General features: G+C 36.4%; 2 protein-coding genes across 2 annotated transcripts; one reads left to right on the forward strand and one right to left on the reverse strand.

Moving 5' to 3' along the window:
- Nucleotides 1–1,928: 1,928 nt before the first annotated feature.
- Nucleotides 1,929–7,300, forward strand: LOC130996293 (inactive leucine-rich repeat receptor-like serine/threonine-protein kinase At1g60630). Its single transcript, XM_057921800.1, has 2 exons — nucleotides 1,929–4,355; nucleotides 6,476–7,300. The coding sequence occupies exons 1-2, from the start codon at nucleotides 3,020–3,022 to the stop codon at nucleotides 7,132–7,134; spliced, it is 1,995 nt and encodes a 664-aa protein (XP_057777783.1). The 5' UTR covers nucleotides 1,929–3,019; the 3' UTR covers nucleotides 7,135–7,300.
- Nucleotides 7,301–11,170: 3,870 nt separating this feature from the next.
- LOC130996294 (phytosulfokine receptor 1) lies at nucleotides 11,171–14,626 on the reverse strand. The gene has a single exon (XM_057921801.1). It carries the CDS (start codon nucleotides 14,383–14,385, stop codon nucleotides 11,353–11,355), a length of 3,033 nt encoding a protein of 1,010 aa, XP_057777784.1. The 5' UTR covers nucleotides 14,386–14,626; the 3' UTR covers nucleotides 11,171–11,352.
- Nucleotides 14,627–19,798: the final 5,172 nt, after the last annotated feature.

Raw genomic sequence — 19,798 nt, forward strand, 5'->3', positions numbered from 1 at the left:
AAAAAATAAAAGTGATAAATAATGATGAAGCCCATAAATCGTCTCTCCTCTTCTTCCTCACCCGAGGAGTAGGACTCCTCTTCCTACGACGACTCCTCGTCCCTGCGATCATCGTATGTCGGTATACTTCTTCCAGCGTCCATCTCGTTAGGCAACACAGTAGACTGCTGCGACTCATAATATCCCTATTTTTGATTCTGAGGAACCGCAGCTACAGATTGTTTGCCCTTCTCAATCACGTACACAACGGGATACCTTTGTTGCTCGGAGATCAGACAGTTCAAATCTGAATCAGCCTTCAAAGCCACTTTTATTTTTCTCCCTTCATCGGTGGTCGATGTATAAAAAAGTATATAAGTGGATCGATCATCCTCGTCTAATTGCTCATGCACCTCCCGCATCAACCTCGAATGACAAAGATCTTCCTTCGACATGTATACGACAACCTCATCGCCACCTACATACTCGGCTCTGTCCCACTGACCACTATGCCGTATAACGATCGCTTGAAACGACATCTACTTCAAAACTACAAAAATACGCAATCAAATATACTAAATACAAAACCGTGTACATAAAATCATACAAACTATATACAGAATTGCTAGAAATAACATAACAATCAATTTTAAACAAACCGTGTACACCTTTTATGAAACCGTGTATGCTACCGTGCACACAAAAACCCTAACTGTGCACGGAAGAACACTAATGTTGGAAAAATACTTTGATTTACGTATATAATGTTATTGATTCTAGAATTGAGTCCAATACATCCAATAAGTCATATATGTAACATAAATAACGAAATAAACAACACAGAATCAAAAAGAATGAAACCATAAAGTGCTCGACCGTGCACGCTTCGGTGTAGGTTGTAGTGCACGCATTCATGCACGGTTCTATTTTAAAAAGTTTCTAGTTATATAAGTTAGTTATAAATGTTATTATAATCTTTCTGGAAAAATTTCACATTTATTCAACATATATAAGTGCAACCGTGCGCAACCGTGTATGGATGAACAGTAACCGTGTACTGTCGAAATTTTAAAAAAAAATATTTCACATACCTTATGTAATATAAGGCTTCAAAGCACTTTTTTTTTTGCATTCGGAGTAACCGTGCACGAGTCGTGCAGTATGTTGAGAGGATTTTCTTGTTTCTTGTTCAAATGTCTAATGAATGAATTGATTTGGTTGGTATACACTTATTATCTCCTTCATTAACTACCCAACAACCTCATGTACAGATGTTAGATAGGAGAATTTAAGATTTAATGCTTCCTTAAATTGTGCAAAGTCTGCAGCTAATCCCACACACCATTAATACCTTTGCCTAACTTCTAAAGTCAGCAGCACCTTTTGTATAAATGTTTATAAATCACGATTTCTTTCAAAGATAATAAGTGAGTTTCTCAAACCCACATAAAATCATAAGTATGAAATTCTCGTGTAATTTGTAAGCAGCAATGTATGTAGGCGTTAGTTTTTTTACTTTTATTAAACATATAAATATATTAGATGTCAACATCAACACTTTTTGAACACTTTTTTACTTGTCATAAGGATATTCAAGTCATTTCACTCAAAATGTGCTACTAAACTTATATTTTTATGGATGATGATATTTAACTTATTTCTTTTACGAAATGTGCAACTACTTAATATTACCACATTACTATATATAGGTTCAATAAAAATGATTTCTAACATAGATGAATTTGTTATGTTCACTTTTATATTCTTCAACTCCAAACTTAAATTATGTCACGTCAATAATTTCCAAAATTAGACCCCTCAAATGAATCAAGAACAAAATAATACATTAACATTTATTAAAGAACAAATTAAGAGAAGACTATGGTTTGAAAAAAAAAACAAAATCTTAAGTGAGAAATTGAGACAAGTAGAGAGAGAAGAAACATAATGAGTGTAGTTTAGCTTTCATGAGTTATTCACTTGCACGTACAAATAGTATTTTATGAAAGTTGAAGGTTTTGAAGAGAGCCACAAAATGGTTGTAAGTATGCCACCTGAATCCGTGTTCCCCACCTAAGATCATTTATTGCCTCCTCTGTTTCTGCTGCCTGCTTTCAATTCCTCCACCATTTACCCATTTATGGTTAATAGAAAGATTACTTGAGTTGCCCCTCTCTCTCTCTCTCATCAACTGTTTCTAGTCTTGAATTATCCTGCGTTCTTGAATGCTCCTCGCCTCTTTAAAGCTGCTGCACAGTCTTGGAGAGCATGAGAAATTAAGTTGATTGGCGGGTTGGTAAGAATTATGCCAAACGGTTTTCAATGTTGAAGGATCTCATCTAAGCAAAAGATTCTTTCGTCTGCATTTAGGGAAAGTGGGCGTGCATGTTCTTTTACTACTCTTGAGAAGAACAACAAATACAAGATTTCATTTTTGTTTTCTGCTAATTTCAGCCATGTGTCCGGATGCCTTAATGCTCACTTCTTCTTCATTTGGGTGAAAGAGAGAGAGAGAGAGGGTGTACAGTTGAGCTCATTACACCATTAGTGAAAAGCTCAGTGAGTAGATGGGGTTTCATTAATTGATCTCCATTTTATTGGGTTTTTGTCAGTTTACTTTTTTCCACCTTCCATTATCTTCACGAAGCCGTCTCAGTGAAGCAAATGTGAGAGCTTCAGTCAACCCTAAGGGGTTGATAGTGACACTAACTGGCGCCTTATTTTGCACTTCATTTTGGCCCCAGTAATATTCAAACAAATCTTTATCCACACCCTTCCCCCCCTTTTCATGATTGTGCTAAATCTGTAATTTAGGTTGTGTTCAAGCCAAAGATATAGCCATTTTGTCTGTTGTTAACTTCTGCACTCCAAGATTTTGTAGGTGCTTAGTGCTAATCAAGAGGCTTTTAGCTAACTTAGGGTGAACTACATGCTTTTTTACTGATGGGTACAAATTCAAGAATTCCTTTTTAGCTATACTCTCATTTATTAGTTTCCTTACACGGTGGTTGTTGTCTTGAAAGTCTGTTGAGTTTTATCAATGGATGGTGTATTGCCAGTACTGGTGCTTAGGCACAACCCCTTTTGCTCACTCTTCTTGTTCTCACCATTGTTGTTGATGTTCATCACACTGCCACCACTAGTTAGATCAGGCGATGCCGAGGCTCTCTTGGCTCTGAGAGCCTCGATGGACCCGGTGGGGGTGCTCCCGTGGGCACGGGGAGGAGGTGATGTTTGCCAGTGGCAAGGTGTTAAAGAGTGCTTGAATGGGAGGGTGACTAAGCTTGTGGTGGAGAGGTTTAACTTGAATGGCACATTAGATGGCAAAAGCCTTAATCAGTTGGATCAGCTTAGGGTGTTGAGCTTTAAAGAGAACTCGATTTCTGGCCAAATCCCAGAGCTTCCTGGCCTTCTAAATCTCAAGTCTCTTTACCTCAACAACAACAGGTTTTCTGGTAGAATCCCGGTTAGTCTTGCTCGGATGCATCGCCTCAAGGTGGTTGTGCTGTCGGAGAACAGGATATCGGGTCAGATTCCTCAGGCGTTTCTTAGTTTGAGCAGATTGTATGTGCTTTTTGTGCAGGATAATAGATTGAGTGGTGCTATTCCCCCTTTTAACCAAACTAGTCTTAGATTCTTTAATGTTTCTAATAACTTACTATCTGGGAGAATACCTATAACTGCAGCACTGGCTAAGTTCGATGGATTCTCTTTCCTTGCTAATGTTGATCTGTGTGGCGAACAGATTCAAAAGCCGTGTCGTTTTGGTCCATCTACAAGTCCATCGTATTCTGTAATGCCCGGTGAAATGGGACATCATCATAAGTGGAACAAGAGGCTTATTTTGATTCCTGTTCTCAGTGTCATCGGGTTTATCCTTTTATGTATCGTTGCAGTGGTTTTTATGGCGTGTTTGAGGAACAGAGGCGAGGAGAAGGAGGCGAGGGGTAAAGTGGCAGCACGAGGTGTGGAGGAGGGGGTGCCTAGTGGGGTAGCAGACGACAATGCTGAGAGTAAACATGGGGCATTTTCTTGGGATCAAGGGGGTGAAGGGCTTGGGAGTTTGACATTCCTTGGTGATGAGAAAATGAATTACAGCTTGGAGGATCTTTTGAAGGCTTCTGCTGAGACGTTGGGGAGGGGCACGTTGGGGAGCACGTATAAAGCAGTGATGGAGTCGGGGTACATTTTGACGGTCAAGAGGCTGAAAGATGCGAGGTACCCGACAATGGAGGAGTTTAGGAGACACATTGAGATTCTTGGTAGGTTAAGGCACCCCAATCTGGTTCCGCTCAGGGCTTATTTTCAGGCTAAGGAGGAACGTCTACTCGTGTATGATTATTTCCCCAACGGCAGCCTCTTCTCTCTCGTACATGGTACGTTGTTTCGTATGCCTACATTTATCTTTTTTCATTAGTTTACATGTCAAGAGATATATGTGTTTACATATATTTGTTCGCGCCTCTTGGATTTCATTATGCCTTTGAGGAGAATTTGACATAAAAACCTGTTAATTAGGCAACAATTGCTACATTAGACATCACCTACTCTGAAAAATATAGAGCACAACATATTTTGCTAGAGTAGCTCGACTTTAAGTCTCGTATTTTTCTGCTTTATCACTTCCCACAAATATGACCACTAGATTCTAGTTAGATGAGGATTATTAGAGTAGTAAACAATCCACATTCGCACATAAGTTCACTGGATTTTCTGAAATGCATCTATAGGGAAGTTATGCTCATCAAAGAGTCTGCCATATTCACATAGCTACAACGCATAGACAGTTCATTCTCCATATATAACGGAATGTTTCTTAAGAGGCGTTTACCATTGTGGATGGAGAGTGATTTTAAGCTAAAATGTTGAGACTGAGACAACACTAGAGAGATGCTTTACATCAAAACAGCAGCTCCCACCGGGATCATATGCTGCCGACTAACTGGAAACTTTTCAGTACTTGTCATTGTTACGATAAGTCGAAGAATCCATGGATGATTACATCACTTCTTGAACTATTACTTTGTGTTTGTAGTTTGTTTCAATATCCATAGCATAGATTTTACTAGATCTGATGAAGCAGATTTGAAATTCAAAGTTTATCAATTATCATATTATCAGTTTGTCAATATTTCTTTGGCATTTTACCGGAACTACATTTTTTCCCATAATAATTTTCCCCTTAGCCTCTATATTTAAGATCTCCTACTGATTATACTAAAATCACCTTAGAGTTAATGATATTCGAGGCCCACCTATTGGCTGAATTAATTTAATTACTTTAGCCATAGTGAAACTATAAATTAGATGAACCTAAAAGTGCAAGAAACCACCACTTATGTCAAGAATTAAGATATATTATTTGAAGAAGGGATGAGGTGCATCATATCCTTGAGCTATATTTTGTCACTAAACTATCAAAAATAGAGCACATGACCCCCTCGGGCCTACAAGTGGCTTTAATAGTTACAATTTCAACTTTTTCTTTAGCAAATTGCTGTTGTATTATGTTTTACTTGAAATATTAATAAAGGTATGTAATTTTACATGTTAAAAGACTAATATAGTTTTAGTTTGTTAATATTAAATTCAAGAATTATTTTTATAAAAATTACTACTCCATATTTTATTTCAATAGTTTTCAAACTTGAATAATCATCATGTGAATAACCTTCTTCAAATATTTAAAATGTTTCAAACACATATTCAAGTATTCCTCTAAATTGACATATTCAAGAATTTATTTTGAAATTTTCTATTGAAATCCTTTTGAATATATGATTTGAATGACTGTTGTATACTTATATTACGTTGAAAACTGACGTCATTTCAACAAAAAATGTCATAATACTAAAAAAATTAGAAATAATTGGCAGTAGCATCTTAATGTAATAGTATTTTAACATTTAAAACCATTATACATATTTGAAGAAGTATACAATGCAGCACAAAGAAAAGAATTGAAATGATGTTACACTCAAAGGTTGAAGAAGGTGAAATTTCCTTGAATTCAAAAAAATCAGTAGTGATGACTCAAGTCATGAGTGGGGGAAAGATGCAATTTTATTGACTTCTAACCATGGAAAACTGGAACCCTTTTCTTGATTGATACGAAAATACGAGGATCTCCACTCATCAAGTCGGATTCTCTATTGCATCGTTGTGCTACATCTTCGATTACATCTGATATTGATCGTGTCACGTGTCAAGAAAATTCATACCAGATAGAAATTCATTTTGGAAATTACAGAACAAGTATAGCAGGTATAATTAGAATTTATAGCAGGCTTGACCATTTTTCTGGTAATGATATGATATGTATCGAGAATCTTAACATTCTCAGACATTTTCTGCTTCCTACTAAAGACAGATGATCGAACCTTCTGTCGTGGCAAGAAAATTATAAGACGAAGACGCAAGAGATTGTGTAGAGAAGTTGTTTGCTTGCAGATGATATGCTTTCAAACATTTGATTAGACTTAAGCTACTTTTGTAGGATCAAGAGCTGCAGGTGGTTCAAAGCCTCTTCACTGGACATCTTGTCTTAAAATAGCCGAAGACGTGGCGACCGGACTGCTCTACATCCACCAGAATCCCGGCCTAACTCACGGCAACTTGAAATCCACCAATGTACTACTGGGGTCTGACTTTGAGTCGTGCCTCACGGATTACGGACTCAGTCCGTTCAGGAACCCCGAGTCGCATGAGGAGTCCAGCGCTTCGTCGCTCTTCTACCGAGCCCCCGAGTGTCGGGATCCGCACAGACCACTAACACAAAAGGCCGATGTATATAGCTACGGGATCCTCCTGCTGGAGCTTCTAACCGGTAAGACTCCTTTCCACGACTTTGTGCAAGAACACGGCTCGGACATACCTAGATGGGTACGGTCTATTCGGGACGCGGAGACCGAGTCGAGCGACGACCCTGCCTCCAGCAACGAGGCATCCGAGGAGAAGATCAGTGCTCTCTTGGACATTGCGATGGCGAGTGTCGCGGCGGCACCCGAGAACCGGCCCGCAACCGGGGACGTCGTGAGGATGATTCGAGAGGCGAGGGTCGAAGCTCACTTGTCGTCGAACAGCAGTGGCCACTCCCCTGGGAGATGGTCGGATACTATCCACAGTTTGCCAAGGGAAGAACACTTGACTATGTAACACGTTTATATGAATTCTTTTCTACTTCATTAGGTCATGTTTCAGCCATTGATTTCCTCGGAATTTGCAGACTAATTGAATTGAGCCTTCTCTTGTGCTTTTTGGTAGTGTATTTCTCAAGTAGTAATGAAAATAAAACCGTGTAATCTTTGTTGCGATTCAAAAACTTGTGGCGTATAACAGCTCAAGATCAGTCAAATGGTGCCTATGTTGGTACACATTGTAAACCAATATTCGGCTCCATATTTATTATGTACTACTCTCTCCGTCTATAAAAAAATAGTTCTAGGAATGGAGAAAATGATTCATCAATTGTTTCTAAAAAGAAAAAATAATTAATTTTTGTGAACATCCTAAAATGACTATTTTTTGTATAAGAAGGGGTATTTGATAGGTTAAGACTTTGCTTTTTTTTAGCTGTTCACCGAAAAACCAAAGAATTTTTTTGAAGGAAATAATAAAATTTTGTATCTTTCTCAAAAAGAAAGAAAGAGGAAGACGAAGAAGAATGTATCCTTCTGTCTCTACTGACTGGAAAATAGTATAGCTGTGAAGTATTATTGAAATTATAAATTACAAATTCGATATTGTGGTGGACACCGTTGATTTTTCTGTCAACGATTCTCAACATTTATTTAGAGCATCCAAGATGGTACAGAGCCTTTTAGGAGTGATTTCCACATGACTCCCACTTCATAATAAGGGGCTTTTGTGGCTCTATTTATTTCTTTCCATTTCATTTCATCCTCTTTTGAAAATAGCCGTTTGGTAACGACTATAATTAAAAATGGAAAGCAATTTCAATTTCAATTTTTTTTATTAATTGTGTATGTACGCGTCTTTCATAATTTCACTCAAGTTCGGCGTGAAGAAAGGAGTCCGGTGCGACGGTTCTAGCGGCAGCACAAAGAGCCCCACTACGGATGCTCTTATAGCGATCACTTTTTAGATGTTAATTAGAAGAAAAAAAATAGATAACCAAAGTAATGCTTGTTCAACCATATTTGATGTGAGGGCAATTATGCCATTGCATACGAGGGATACTTTTCTCCAAAAATGTAAAAATTAGAAAATAACATGATATTAACATACTATTGTTGATTTTATACTATGGAATACAAGACACAACTTTATGTGGTTCAACCACGAATAGCCTACGTCCACGGAGGAAGATGATCGGATCTTATTAGAACGACGAGCTTCGAGCTCCTTTGCTTAACTCTCGCTACAAACCTCTCACGTTATGTTTCTTTTGATTACAAACTTAATCTCACAATATATTATACATCATGTAGATCAACTTATATATCTTCAACTTGTGCGGATTTCCATCGCTTATGCGTGCGGCTGAGCTGGTGAACTAGTTGTTAGGTTTTAACAAACTAACTCTTTGCCTAATTGCACTTCAATCCCTCCACATTGCAGAATACTTATATAAAAGCATAAACTATAATCTCCACCTTGTTTGATATAAGCCTCTAACCACTTCCTCAATAATCATCGTCACTTAACTTTAACTATATCAAGACAAAGCCTTTGTCAGAGCATCGACAACATTATCTTCAGTTGATAATTTAACCACTTGAATAAGACCTTTGTTCACAAGATCTCTTACAAAATGATATGTAACATCAATATGTTTGGATCTTTCGTGAAAAACTCGGTGATTGCTAAGTGAAGAGCACTTTGATTGTCATACAAGATCTCAACATCGTTTTGAAAAATCCCAAAATCACCAAGCATCCCTTTAAGTCAAACCCCTACTTTCACAACTTATGTCATAGCCATAAATTCTGTTTTTGTAGTAGACAATGCAACAATATATTGAAGCATTGATTTCCAACAAATTGGTGTCTCATAAAGGAGAAGATATAGCCTATTTGGAACATTATGAAATCCGCATTAACAACATAGTCTGCATCTACAAAACCTCTTAATGGATTTTCTTTGTATGCATCATTCTTTTGGAATATTAATCCACCACATTCAGTGGATCTTTTTATGTATCTGAATACACATTTCAAAACTTCCCAATGCATTCTTCCCGAGTTTGATATGTATCTACTCAAAACACCGATAACATATGCAAAGATCTGGCCTTGTACATATCATCATGTACATTATAGTTCCAACAACATTATAGTAAGGAACATGATATACATTTCTCTCTTATCTTTCTCTGACTGAGGACATTGTACAACAGATAACTTGATTTGTTGTAATATGGGTACAACCGGACTTTTGGCTTCATGCATTTGAAACTTCTTTATCTCTTTAAGAGCATAATTTTGTTGTTTTCTTTTGATATAGGAGCTCTCTTTATAGGCTCGTGCCCTTAGTATGCCATCTTGTGCTATCAAGGATTTTTTTTTATATTTTTTCTCTTTCTTTTTATATAAAATTTCAATTTAATTATTAATACTCATTAAGTTAATAATATTATTATTATGCACTATTTTAAATTACATAATAATAATAATAATAATAATAATAATAATAATTAAATTAACATATTTTTATAACTAATTAATGTAACTCATAAATAATAATATTTTTATATAATTCAAAATTTTGAAAATAATACTCTCTCCGTCCCTGAAATAAGTTCCTCTTTTTCCTTTTTGGGACGTCCCCTAAATAAGTTCCTCTTTCTTTCTTTCTATTTTTGGACAACTATCCCACCACTAATAATACTTTATTTATTCTTACTTTTCACTTTTTCACCACTCACAATACTAATTATAACATATTTTTCTCCACTATCAATACACTTTACCATTTTTCCTTAAAACCCGTGCCGTCCCCAAAGAGGAACTTATTTTGGGGACGGAGGGAGTAGTAAAATATATCATACAACACAATTTTCAAAGCCCTGCAATTACAAGACTGCATTTCAAATTTTTGTTATTACACTCGTATCTTTTGTCTTTCAGCAAGATTTGTCCGATATACAAGACCAGAACAATAATTCCTCCGTTTCATTAATTTGAGCAGTCTCATTAATTATTGATATATATTTTTTCTGAATTAATATGATTCCCACACCTTTATCCCAATCTTACTTGTCTAAATATCGATGGTGAAGAAAAATCTCCTAAATATTGACGGCGAAGAAAAATATTGGGAGGGAGTATAATTTAACGGTAAAAAAGGATTGATGAGAAATGTATCATGTTAGTTTTTTGGTTTCCTTTCAAGTTTCAAAAGAAATAAACAAAGCCTTTTTTTTGAGAACCAATAAACAAAGCCTTTGAATACGTCTGAAATTTGCGCTCAATTTAGGTCAAGTCAAGCCCCTTTATTTGTATTATATAAAAAAAAAAACCTTTATTCCCATTTTTTGTCTCTTTCTCTCTCTAAGTTTGAATATAAATAGTTAATAAAGAGAAGCAAGGTGGAATTGAGATGAAGGCATGGGAAGGTGTAAATCTGCCAACTGCCCAACTCACAATTCTTGACCGCGCCTACACATTTACAACCACACCACATTTCTGTGATATACATTAATGTCTCTTTTCAAACTTGTAGCATTTTCTTTTTATATTTTTGGCGCTAGGGTTGACAAACTACTAAAAAAATCTATCATACATTTCTATTCAAACCCAACTATTCCTTACACATTTAAAGGTTGAAATCAATGTCACACAACCAAACAAAACCCAGAGTTGGCAATCAAACCTATTCTGGTTCTACATTTTACTATCTAACTTTCTAAATCGAGACTTTTATACACCTCAAAATTCAACTTATTGACATTGATAATCACAATTTTGACAAATTCTAGTCAGCTCTAGAGCCACTCAGAGTTTGCCAACCCCACCCACCTCTTGCTGAAATTTATGGTAAGGGAAACATCCCACAAACCTCTTGCTGAAATTTATGGTGAGACAAGCAGCAAAACTAACATTATTTTCTAATTCTTGGAAATGAAGGGGATTTTAACTAAACTTCTATATTGAAATAATGGACAACTTACTTCATGTCCCAAAAAGCAGCACAAGTAACATTATTTTCTTATTCAAGGAAATGCAGGAGATATTTAGAAGATTTCTATAATTACTTCACATACAATTGAAACAATGTGAACAATTTATATACAACAAAATGCATCGGAGTATGCATTCCAGATTGAAAAATTAATAAAAATAAAAAACTTACCCGTGAGAAAGTGAAGGAGTCGAAGCACATTCATCTTGCTCCGAGGCTACTCGACTTTCTCTAGCTCGGATGCAAAACAGAGACTGAATCAATGTTGTCAAGCCATGAAACTAACTGCAGGGTACATGGCCTCGCCTTCGGATTCTCCCTCAAACAAAGGCAAGCAATCTCGAGAATGGTTAGCATCACCTGCGCGTGTTGCTTGTCATAAACGAATGGATCCAAGACTTCCACTTCCCTGCTTTCCCTCTTCATTCGAATCACCCATGAAATCATATCCCGGTATGGTTTTGGTCTGCACATATCCATTGGCCTCTTGCCAGTAAGAAGTTCCAAAAGAACAACTCCAAAACTGTATATATCCCCTTTGTAGGTTGCAACCGAGGCCTGACCGTACTCTGGAGGAATGTAGCCGAGCGTTCCAACAAGGTCGGTTGTGACATGAGTGTCATAAGGAAGAATGAGCCTCGCAAGTCCAAAATCAGCTAAATGAGCTTCAAATTTTTCATCCAAAAGAATGTTGCTTGATTTTATATCCCGGTGGAGGATTCGAGGGTCACAAGACTGGTGTAAATAAGCGAGACCTCTTGCTGCTCCCCTCGCGATCTGCAGCCTTGTTTCCCAATCTAACGAGGAAGGGACATCAGTTTTCTCATGTAACCAGTAATCAAGGCTACCATTCTCCATATATGTGTATATGAGAAGCCTGTCATTCTTGTACTTACAATATCCTTGAAGATGAACAAGATTTGGGTGCTGTGCTCTCGAGAGGGTCTCTATTTCGGCTTGGAATTCCCTCTCAATTTGGAAGTATTCGCCTGAGAGCCGTTTTATCGCCACCTTCCTTCCATCAGAGAGGACGGCCTTATAGACCAATCCAAATCCTCCACAACCAATGATATTTGATTGATCAAAATCATCTGTAGCCTTCAAAAGATCGTCAAGGAAAATCTCTTTGTTCTCCTTGTTCTGACACAGAATAACTAGACTCGATATGTCTTCCAAATTCTTTTCCGTGGCATCAGCATCTTCATTCTCTGGATCCACAATCTTTCGCTTGCTTGAGCACATAACAATCAAGTAGACAAGAGCAGCAAGAATAATAGTCCCTGCACCAATTCCAACACCCACTGCTATAGCAACTCCCGTTGTTCTCTTTGACTTGTGAACTGATAGGCCAGGGACATTGTTGTTAACTCCACAAAGATCAAACCCATGGTCTCCACAGAGACCTGGGTTACCTTCAAAGCTCGAGTTGGGAAATGTTGCAAACTGATTTCCAGAAGGAATAGACCCTGAGAGAGCATTGTGAGCCACACTGAAGTATGACAGAAATGTGAGGTTGCTGAAAGAACGTGGTATTGTTCCATTCAGATCATTGAAAGACAAATCCAAAGTCTCTAGGCTCGTCAAGAGAGACAAAGTGCTCGGAATGGATCCGGATAAGTTATTGCATTTCAGGTCCAAAACATGCAACCTTCTCAAATTACCAAATTCCGGCCAGATTGGCCCCGTAAGAAGGTTGTTCCCAAGTTCCAGCGTTGGAGGAAAGTTCATTGCCCTCTTGTACTTGAGACCATACTGGTTCTTTCTTACAAAAAGGGGGAAATCCGGGGAAGGTTCCACCATCGACACATTACCACTGATGAAGCTGTGCATTTGAGTAAGCTCTTTGGGGAGGTTCCCAGTGAAAGAGTTGTTGGATAAGTCCAAGTAAAACAGAGACGACAAGTTGCCAAACCAAGGCGGAATTGAACCTCCCATGCGATTCCATGACAAATCCAACAGCTGCAAGTCCCTGCACCCACTCAGCCACTGGGGAATATCACCAGTGAGCCTGCAACTGGCAATCGCAAGGGTCTTGAGTCCTAAAAACTCGAAACTCGGGTTAGCAGGCATCATTTCATCACGAAAATTCAAAGTGAGAACTAGTGTTGTCAAGCTCCTACAATGCTGCAGAACGTCTAGCGCTGCTGTAAGGTTGGAAATGGTGGAATTCGAGAGCGAAAGGGAAGTAAGGCTCTGGAAATTCCTGAAACTCTGAGGGACCTCCCCTGTGAAGTAATTCCTAGCCAAATTTATCATCCTTAATTTCTGACAAGAAGGGAGATTTGCAGGAATCTTCCCTCGAAACCGATTAGTAGCCAAATCAAGTGAAACGAGATTCACCATTGCCGAACAGTTAAGATCAATGGTATCACCCAATGAATTGTTTCTCAAACTAAGTGAAGCAATTGTTGGTGAATTAGCCAGTGAAGCAGGTATTGTACCATTGAAACTATTCGATTGAGCTGAGAAATAGCTCAAATTTACAAATCTATCAAAAACATCTGGAAGATTTCCTGACAACCTATTCAGAGATAAATCAATACGAACGAGATTAGATAGGTTACCGATGAGGCGACTCAGCTGCCCAGAAAGTAAATTCTCCTGCAGATACAGTTTGTTCAAATTCTGCAGACGAAACAGATCTTCAGGCAGAGCGCCAGAGATGAGATTTGTGGCGAGCGCAAGCTCCTCCAATGAGGTACAATTCCCCAGCCCTATTGGAACAACTCCGTTTAGAAAATTGTCGGCCACATTCAAAACCCTAATCCTACTCGAATTGATGCATATCTCCGCCGGAACAGCGCCGGTGATGGAGTTCTCGGAGAAGTTGATGACTGTGATGGAGGGCAGATTGATGGTGCTCGGGAACGATCCGGAGATATCATTGTAGCTCAAGTCGAGGATTTCTAGGTGGAGCAAATGCAGGAGCGAGAGAGGGATGAAGCCTTTGAGGTAATTGCGGGAGAGATTGAGGGTTTTGAGCTGCTCCAAAGTGGCTAAAGAGTCGGAGAGGTTGCCGAAGAGCCTCCTGCCGGCGAGCTCCAGCTTAATAACCCTAGCGGCGGCGGGAGACGGCGGAGAAGAGCAAGTGACGCCGGGCCAATCGCAGCAGGAGGAGTTGACATCCCATCCATCAAGAGGTGAATCGAGGTGGTGCGCAAAGGCGTTGAGAGCTTGGAAATCATTGGAGTTGCAGGTGAGGTTCTGAGCTGGAGATGAGAATCCGAGAAAGGTGAGGATTATGAAGAGAAGCCAGACAGTCATCTACACAAGATACCCTTGGAAAGTTCAATTAATTTTGCTTCTCATGAATTGATTTTGAGTAGCAGAAAGTTTTGGTTTAGGTTTGCAGAGAATGGAGAAGAAGAAGAGGAAGCTGGTTTTGAATATTAGTAGTATTTGAGTTGAAAAAGGCAGCTGCTCTGTTTTTGGTCCAATAAAGGAGGCTGTTTTTCTTGGGAATTTTGGAGGGAGAGGAGAGAGGGCCGTTGGGCAATTAAAGGACCCATTAAATACAACAACTGTCATCACACCCAAAAATCAAATGCAAAATTCTCATTTCCCCTTTTACATATTTTCATTATTTTTATTGATAGTATTAACCACAAATGGATATCTCTCATTTTTTTGTATAAATAAATTTCCTTGCTAGAAATTAATATCTTTATCTTATACTACTTGCATTAGCAAGTCTAATTTAGTAGCGTTGAGTGGAATAATACTAATACAGTATGTAACACCGTTTCATAAGAATGTGCATTAATTTTCATTTTGGAACGTTCTATAAAAATATGCAATTTTCTTTTTTGAACTCCTTCTTCCACTAATAAAAGTAGGCATTTTCTTCCACTAATAACATACTCATCTAATCTAATATTTTTTTAAAACTCATGCCATCAACAAACATGCATACACTTATGAAATGTAACCCCGATAATTTAGATTTATTATATAAGTTTAATTATTAATATTTTCTTGTACAACTTATTACTCCCTCCGTCTCATTATTAATGGCACGTTTTCCTTTTTGGGCTGTCCCGTTATTGATGGCACGTTTCCTTTTTTGGAAAAAATTAGGGCTCATTAACTACAACTAATAAACTTAATTTAAGGTCAATTAAAACTTTAGCTCTCTCTCTATCGTATCGTCCCTCTCTCTTCTCCCCCCAAAACCTCTCCACTGCGCCGCCTTCTCCACCTCCTCCAGATCTGCGCCGCCGCCTCCACCTCCGCTGGATCTGCGCCGCCTCCATCGCACCGCCTCCGGATCTGCGCCCGCCTCCTCCAGATCTACGCCCGCTTCCTCCACCTCCACCTCCGCCTCCTCCAGATCTGCGCCGCCTCTGCATCTGCACCACCTCCGTCGCACCGTTGCAGTGGCGCAACAACCTCCTCATCTCTAATCCACTTCCTTCTCGCCGACCTCCCTCTTGAACAACAAGTACGGGATGTGGGGGCTAGGGTTTACAGAGGGTGGAGCGGCCACCACCAACCTGTTGGTCGCCGGAGTTCTGTAAACGGGAGGGAGGGAGAGGTCAGGACGGAAAGGGGAAAATGATGTACTAAATTTCTTAAATTTCTTTAAGCACTTCTTGAATTTGGGGGAAATGATGTAGTGAATTTCTTTAATTTCTTTGTTGGTTGTTTGAATGATAGTGGTTGTTTGAATTTCTTTGGTGGAAGCCGGCAGCGGCCTCGCCGGTGGCGGCAGCGGCAACAGCAGATTTTTGGAGTAACAAAGCCTCCTTTCTTAACCATATTTAACATTCAATTTTGGGAAGAATTTTTAATTTTTGTTTGGTTTCTGCCATGGAGAGAGGGAGAGAGGGAAGGGAGAGATAGGACGGGGGAGGAGCCGACGAAGCGGCGCTCGCCGGCGCCGCCGTGTACCGGTGAGGCAGAGAGAGAGGCAGTGTGTGTGACTGTGTGTGTGTTTTTAATTAAAATAACACTACACATCTAATTCCCTTAATTCTACTTTTCTTAATCTTCGTGCCGAAAAGAAACGTGCCGTTAATAACGGGACGGAGGGAGTATTTTTTTAGATAATTATAATATATATATATATATATATATATATGCACCATTAATTCTATCTAGATTATTATTATTATTATTATTATTATTATTATTATTATTATTATATAAGAAAAGCAAAAAGTGATTTACGAAAATATGGTTAACTCTTAAATGGTCTTTATCCTAAAAATTTATAATTGAACTAATTTGGTGATTTAATTTTTAAGTTTATGATATTTTTTTTATTAAATAGAAACCTAATAATGATTTCAAAATTGATAGAGTCCAATTGTTTTAATAGTAGACGCAATAATAATAGTGATTAGTCTATTTAAAATAGATTTCTTTTGTAGTCCTTCATAAATTGGACATATAAAAGATATACATGCAACCATTACATATATATATATACACACGCTACTTTATCTATATATATAGTTATATAAGAAAAATACGTGACTTTATGAAAAGGATGCATGGTTATTAATATTGATGATGTTAATCTTCATGCTAATTTTTGAATAAATAAAGATAGATTGATACAAACAAATTTTCATACTTATCAAAGTTTTCCAAATCACTTGTATAAATAGGGTGGCCAGGGACGCAAACCGGGGGGGGGAGGCACCGAATTCCATATTCTCTCTTTTCTTTTTTCGTGTATATATATAGGTTTCATCAAAGTATTCCAAATTAAAAGCAAGTTTAAGGTGAGGGATTTTACGTTTATTCATATGGTTATATATGTTTTTATTATATCGTTTGATTACTTGTTTACGTGCATCTTATGACTATGTTGTTATATGCGATCATGGGACCTAAGCCATTGATCTATGTTGTTATGTGTGATCATGAGACCTAAGCCATTGATCTATGATGTTATGTGCGATCATGGGACCTAAGCCATTGATCTATGTTAATAAGTTGATCATGGGACCTAAGCCATTGATCTATGTATGTGTTTGGTCATGGGACTTAAGCCATCGACTCAAACTATGATTATGTTTGTCAAGGGGCTCCGGTCTCTTGGCGTATGTTTGCAAGTATGATAACATGATTTGATTATATATGTGACGTATATAAATATTTTGTTATGTTCCTCACTGAGTATATTTTCAATATGCTCACCCCTTATCTTTTCAGTTTTGCAGTTTCAGAGTCGAAGTGGCCATGGAAGTGGAGAATGACTAGGGATAAGGATTTTATATTGAACATTTAGTTGAACTTGTTAAGTTTTATTTTATTTTTATTTTTATTTTATGATACTACTTTAGTTTTGGCAAGTTGACTTTGAAATTAGTTTAAAACACATGGAGTAGTATTTTAATTGCTATTCTTTCAATTCCATTACAAATGTCTCAGTTTTTGTAATAGGACAAATGTCTCATTTCTTTTTTAGAAAATAATTAAAAGATTAATTAATTAATTAATGGGTACACCACTTACTTTTTCTCTTTATACCTACTTTTATAAATCTCAATATACTCTTTCTCTTTTCACTAACTCACTTTATTTATTAATTACATATTTTTTAATCTTTGTGCTAAAAAATAATGGAATATTTATAATGGGATGGAAGGAGTATGATAAATAACAAAGTTGAAGTTGTCATTCGCTGTCAATTGATGATTCAAAAGTAGAGCTGACAAAAAGGATCTTTAAAAAAAATTGAAAAGTGAGGTCATGTTCAAAATGGAAGTAATATTTTCTTATGAAGTGATCGAAAGTGAAGAATATAATCTATATAATATATAAAAGATGAGTTTTCTCCCTTTATTTCTTCCCTCTATTTTTTTTCTCTCTTCTTCCATCAATTATTATTATTATTATTATTATTATTATTATTATTATTATTATTATTATTATTATTATTATTATTATTATTATTATTATTATTATTATTATTATTATTATTATTATTATTATTTCTCTCTTTTTTTTATAATTTTAATTCTTTTCTAATCTAAATATCGTTAAATTTGATTGATGAAGAAATATTCAATATGCATTTTAAGTTTAAATTATTAACAAGATCTTTATTATGGTATAGAAATCATTAAAAATGAATAGTTTATTGAAAATTTAAAATATTTTACTTCCTTTCTCTTTATTAAAATTTTACAACTCTTTTATTTATGTCTGTTTATGAAAATATTTATTTATTATTAAATGAAATACTCTAAAATAATAATGTGTACATTAATTTTCATTATCAAATAATTTAAAATTATTTTATATTAGTTGAAAATTACTACATTTTTAAGTTTGTGATTTTATTGAGTAATTGATATTTCATTTTTAAATTATACTTTATATTTATTTATATTTTAATTTTGTTTAATATATATATATTTATTTGAAATATTATTTAATTTAGATTTCGTCGTGCACCACACGGATGAGTGTACTAGTACTTTCTTACTGGTAAAAAAATATTAAATTTTTGAATCGGGTGGGATCGTTGTCACCGAACTTTTGATAGTTATAGACGAACTTGATGCGGTTTGAGATTTAATGAGGCCTAAAATTTCAAGGCCCATTCCTATCCAAATTGAGCCATTGAGTTGGCGACAAGCTTATTATGGCGGGCTCTTGTGCACAATCAGGGCTCGTTTGGTTTTCAGTAAAGGATTATGTAGGATAATTTGTAACCAGGATATTTAGCATGGACAATGACAGATTATTAATACTGAGTTGGTGTTTGCTATCATGGCTAAATACAGAATATCCTGGTTTAAGTTAATCCTAAGGAGGAGGTGGTATTATTAATCCTAAGAAATCTGGATTAATAATACTGGGTCGTGGGATTAAATCGGGTCATCCGCATTATTATTAAATAATACCAATTAGCTAATACAGTGTATTAGCCAATATTAAACACGCCCTCAGGAGAGCTCAAAAATTACTTTAAAAAATGTGTATGTTGGTCTAGTGGTAGAAAATTAACGTTTAAGATTTAAGGTCTTAAATTTGAATTTTTCATCGCACAATCTTTATTGTTTTATTTAATTATATAATTTATAAAAAAAATCACTTAAAAAAAGTGTATAATGACTCATCCACCATTATTTAAAAAGACTAGTGGAGGTGCATGGAGCCATTTTGTAACTCGATGTTTTTGAAAAAGAAAATCATAATATGAGCCTTCTAAATAAATAATGCTAACTGCTTAGGGTCTGCATGCTTTTATAAAAAAATAAAAAAATAAATAATTTCACTCTTTTTTCAATATTTTTATATGTTCATTATGATAAAAAAAAATTCGGATAAGATGAAATATTTTCTCCGAACAATTCATTTTCACTCAATTTCTCTCTAATATTGAATAATACTCCATTCGTCCTTATAAAAAGTTTTCATTTATAAATGGTACGGGTTTTAATAAAGTAGTTGAATGTGTTGTGAGTGTAGTAAGAGTCCCACTTTATTGCGAGTGAAAAACTTATCAAAAATAGATTGGATATATTTTATAAGGGTGGACGAAAATGACAAATTAGATTCATTTTATGAGGACGAAGGGAGTATTATATTTGAATAGTTGTGCGAAAATATTTTTCAACATTATAATTTTTTTAATTTTCCACCCTTACCTCTGAAAACATTTGAGAGAGGTTAAGATATGGTTTAAGCAATTTATGTAATGAGGGAAATATGATAA

Source organism: Salvia miltiorrhiza, chromosome 7, assembly GCF_028751815.1.
Source record: "Salvia miltiorrhiza cultivar Shanhuang (shh) chromosome 7, IMPLAD_Smil_shh, whole genome shotgun sequence".
NCBI classification, from domain to species: domain Eukaryota; kingdom Viridiplantae; phylum Streptophyta; class Magnoliopsida; order Lamiales; family Lamiaceae; genus Salvia; species Salvia miltiorrhiza.

Coding starts and splice junctions, on each gene's coding strand:
- LOC130996293 (XM_057921800.1), top strand. CDS start 3,020: ATGGATGGTGTATTGCCAGTACTGGTGCTTAGGCACAACCCCTTTTGC. Junction 4,356..6,475: donor CCTCTTCTCTCTCGTACATG/GTACGTTGTTTC, acceptor CTACTTTTGTAG/GATCAAGAGCTGCAGGTGGT.
- LOC130996294 (XM_057921801.1), bottom strand. CDS start 14,385: ATGACTGTCTGGCTTCTCTTCATAATCCTCACCTTTCTCGGATTCTCA.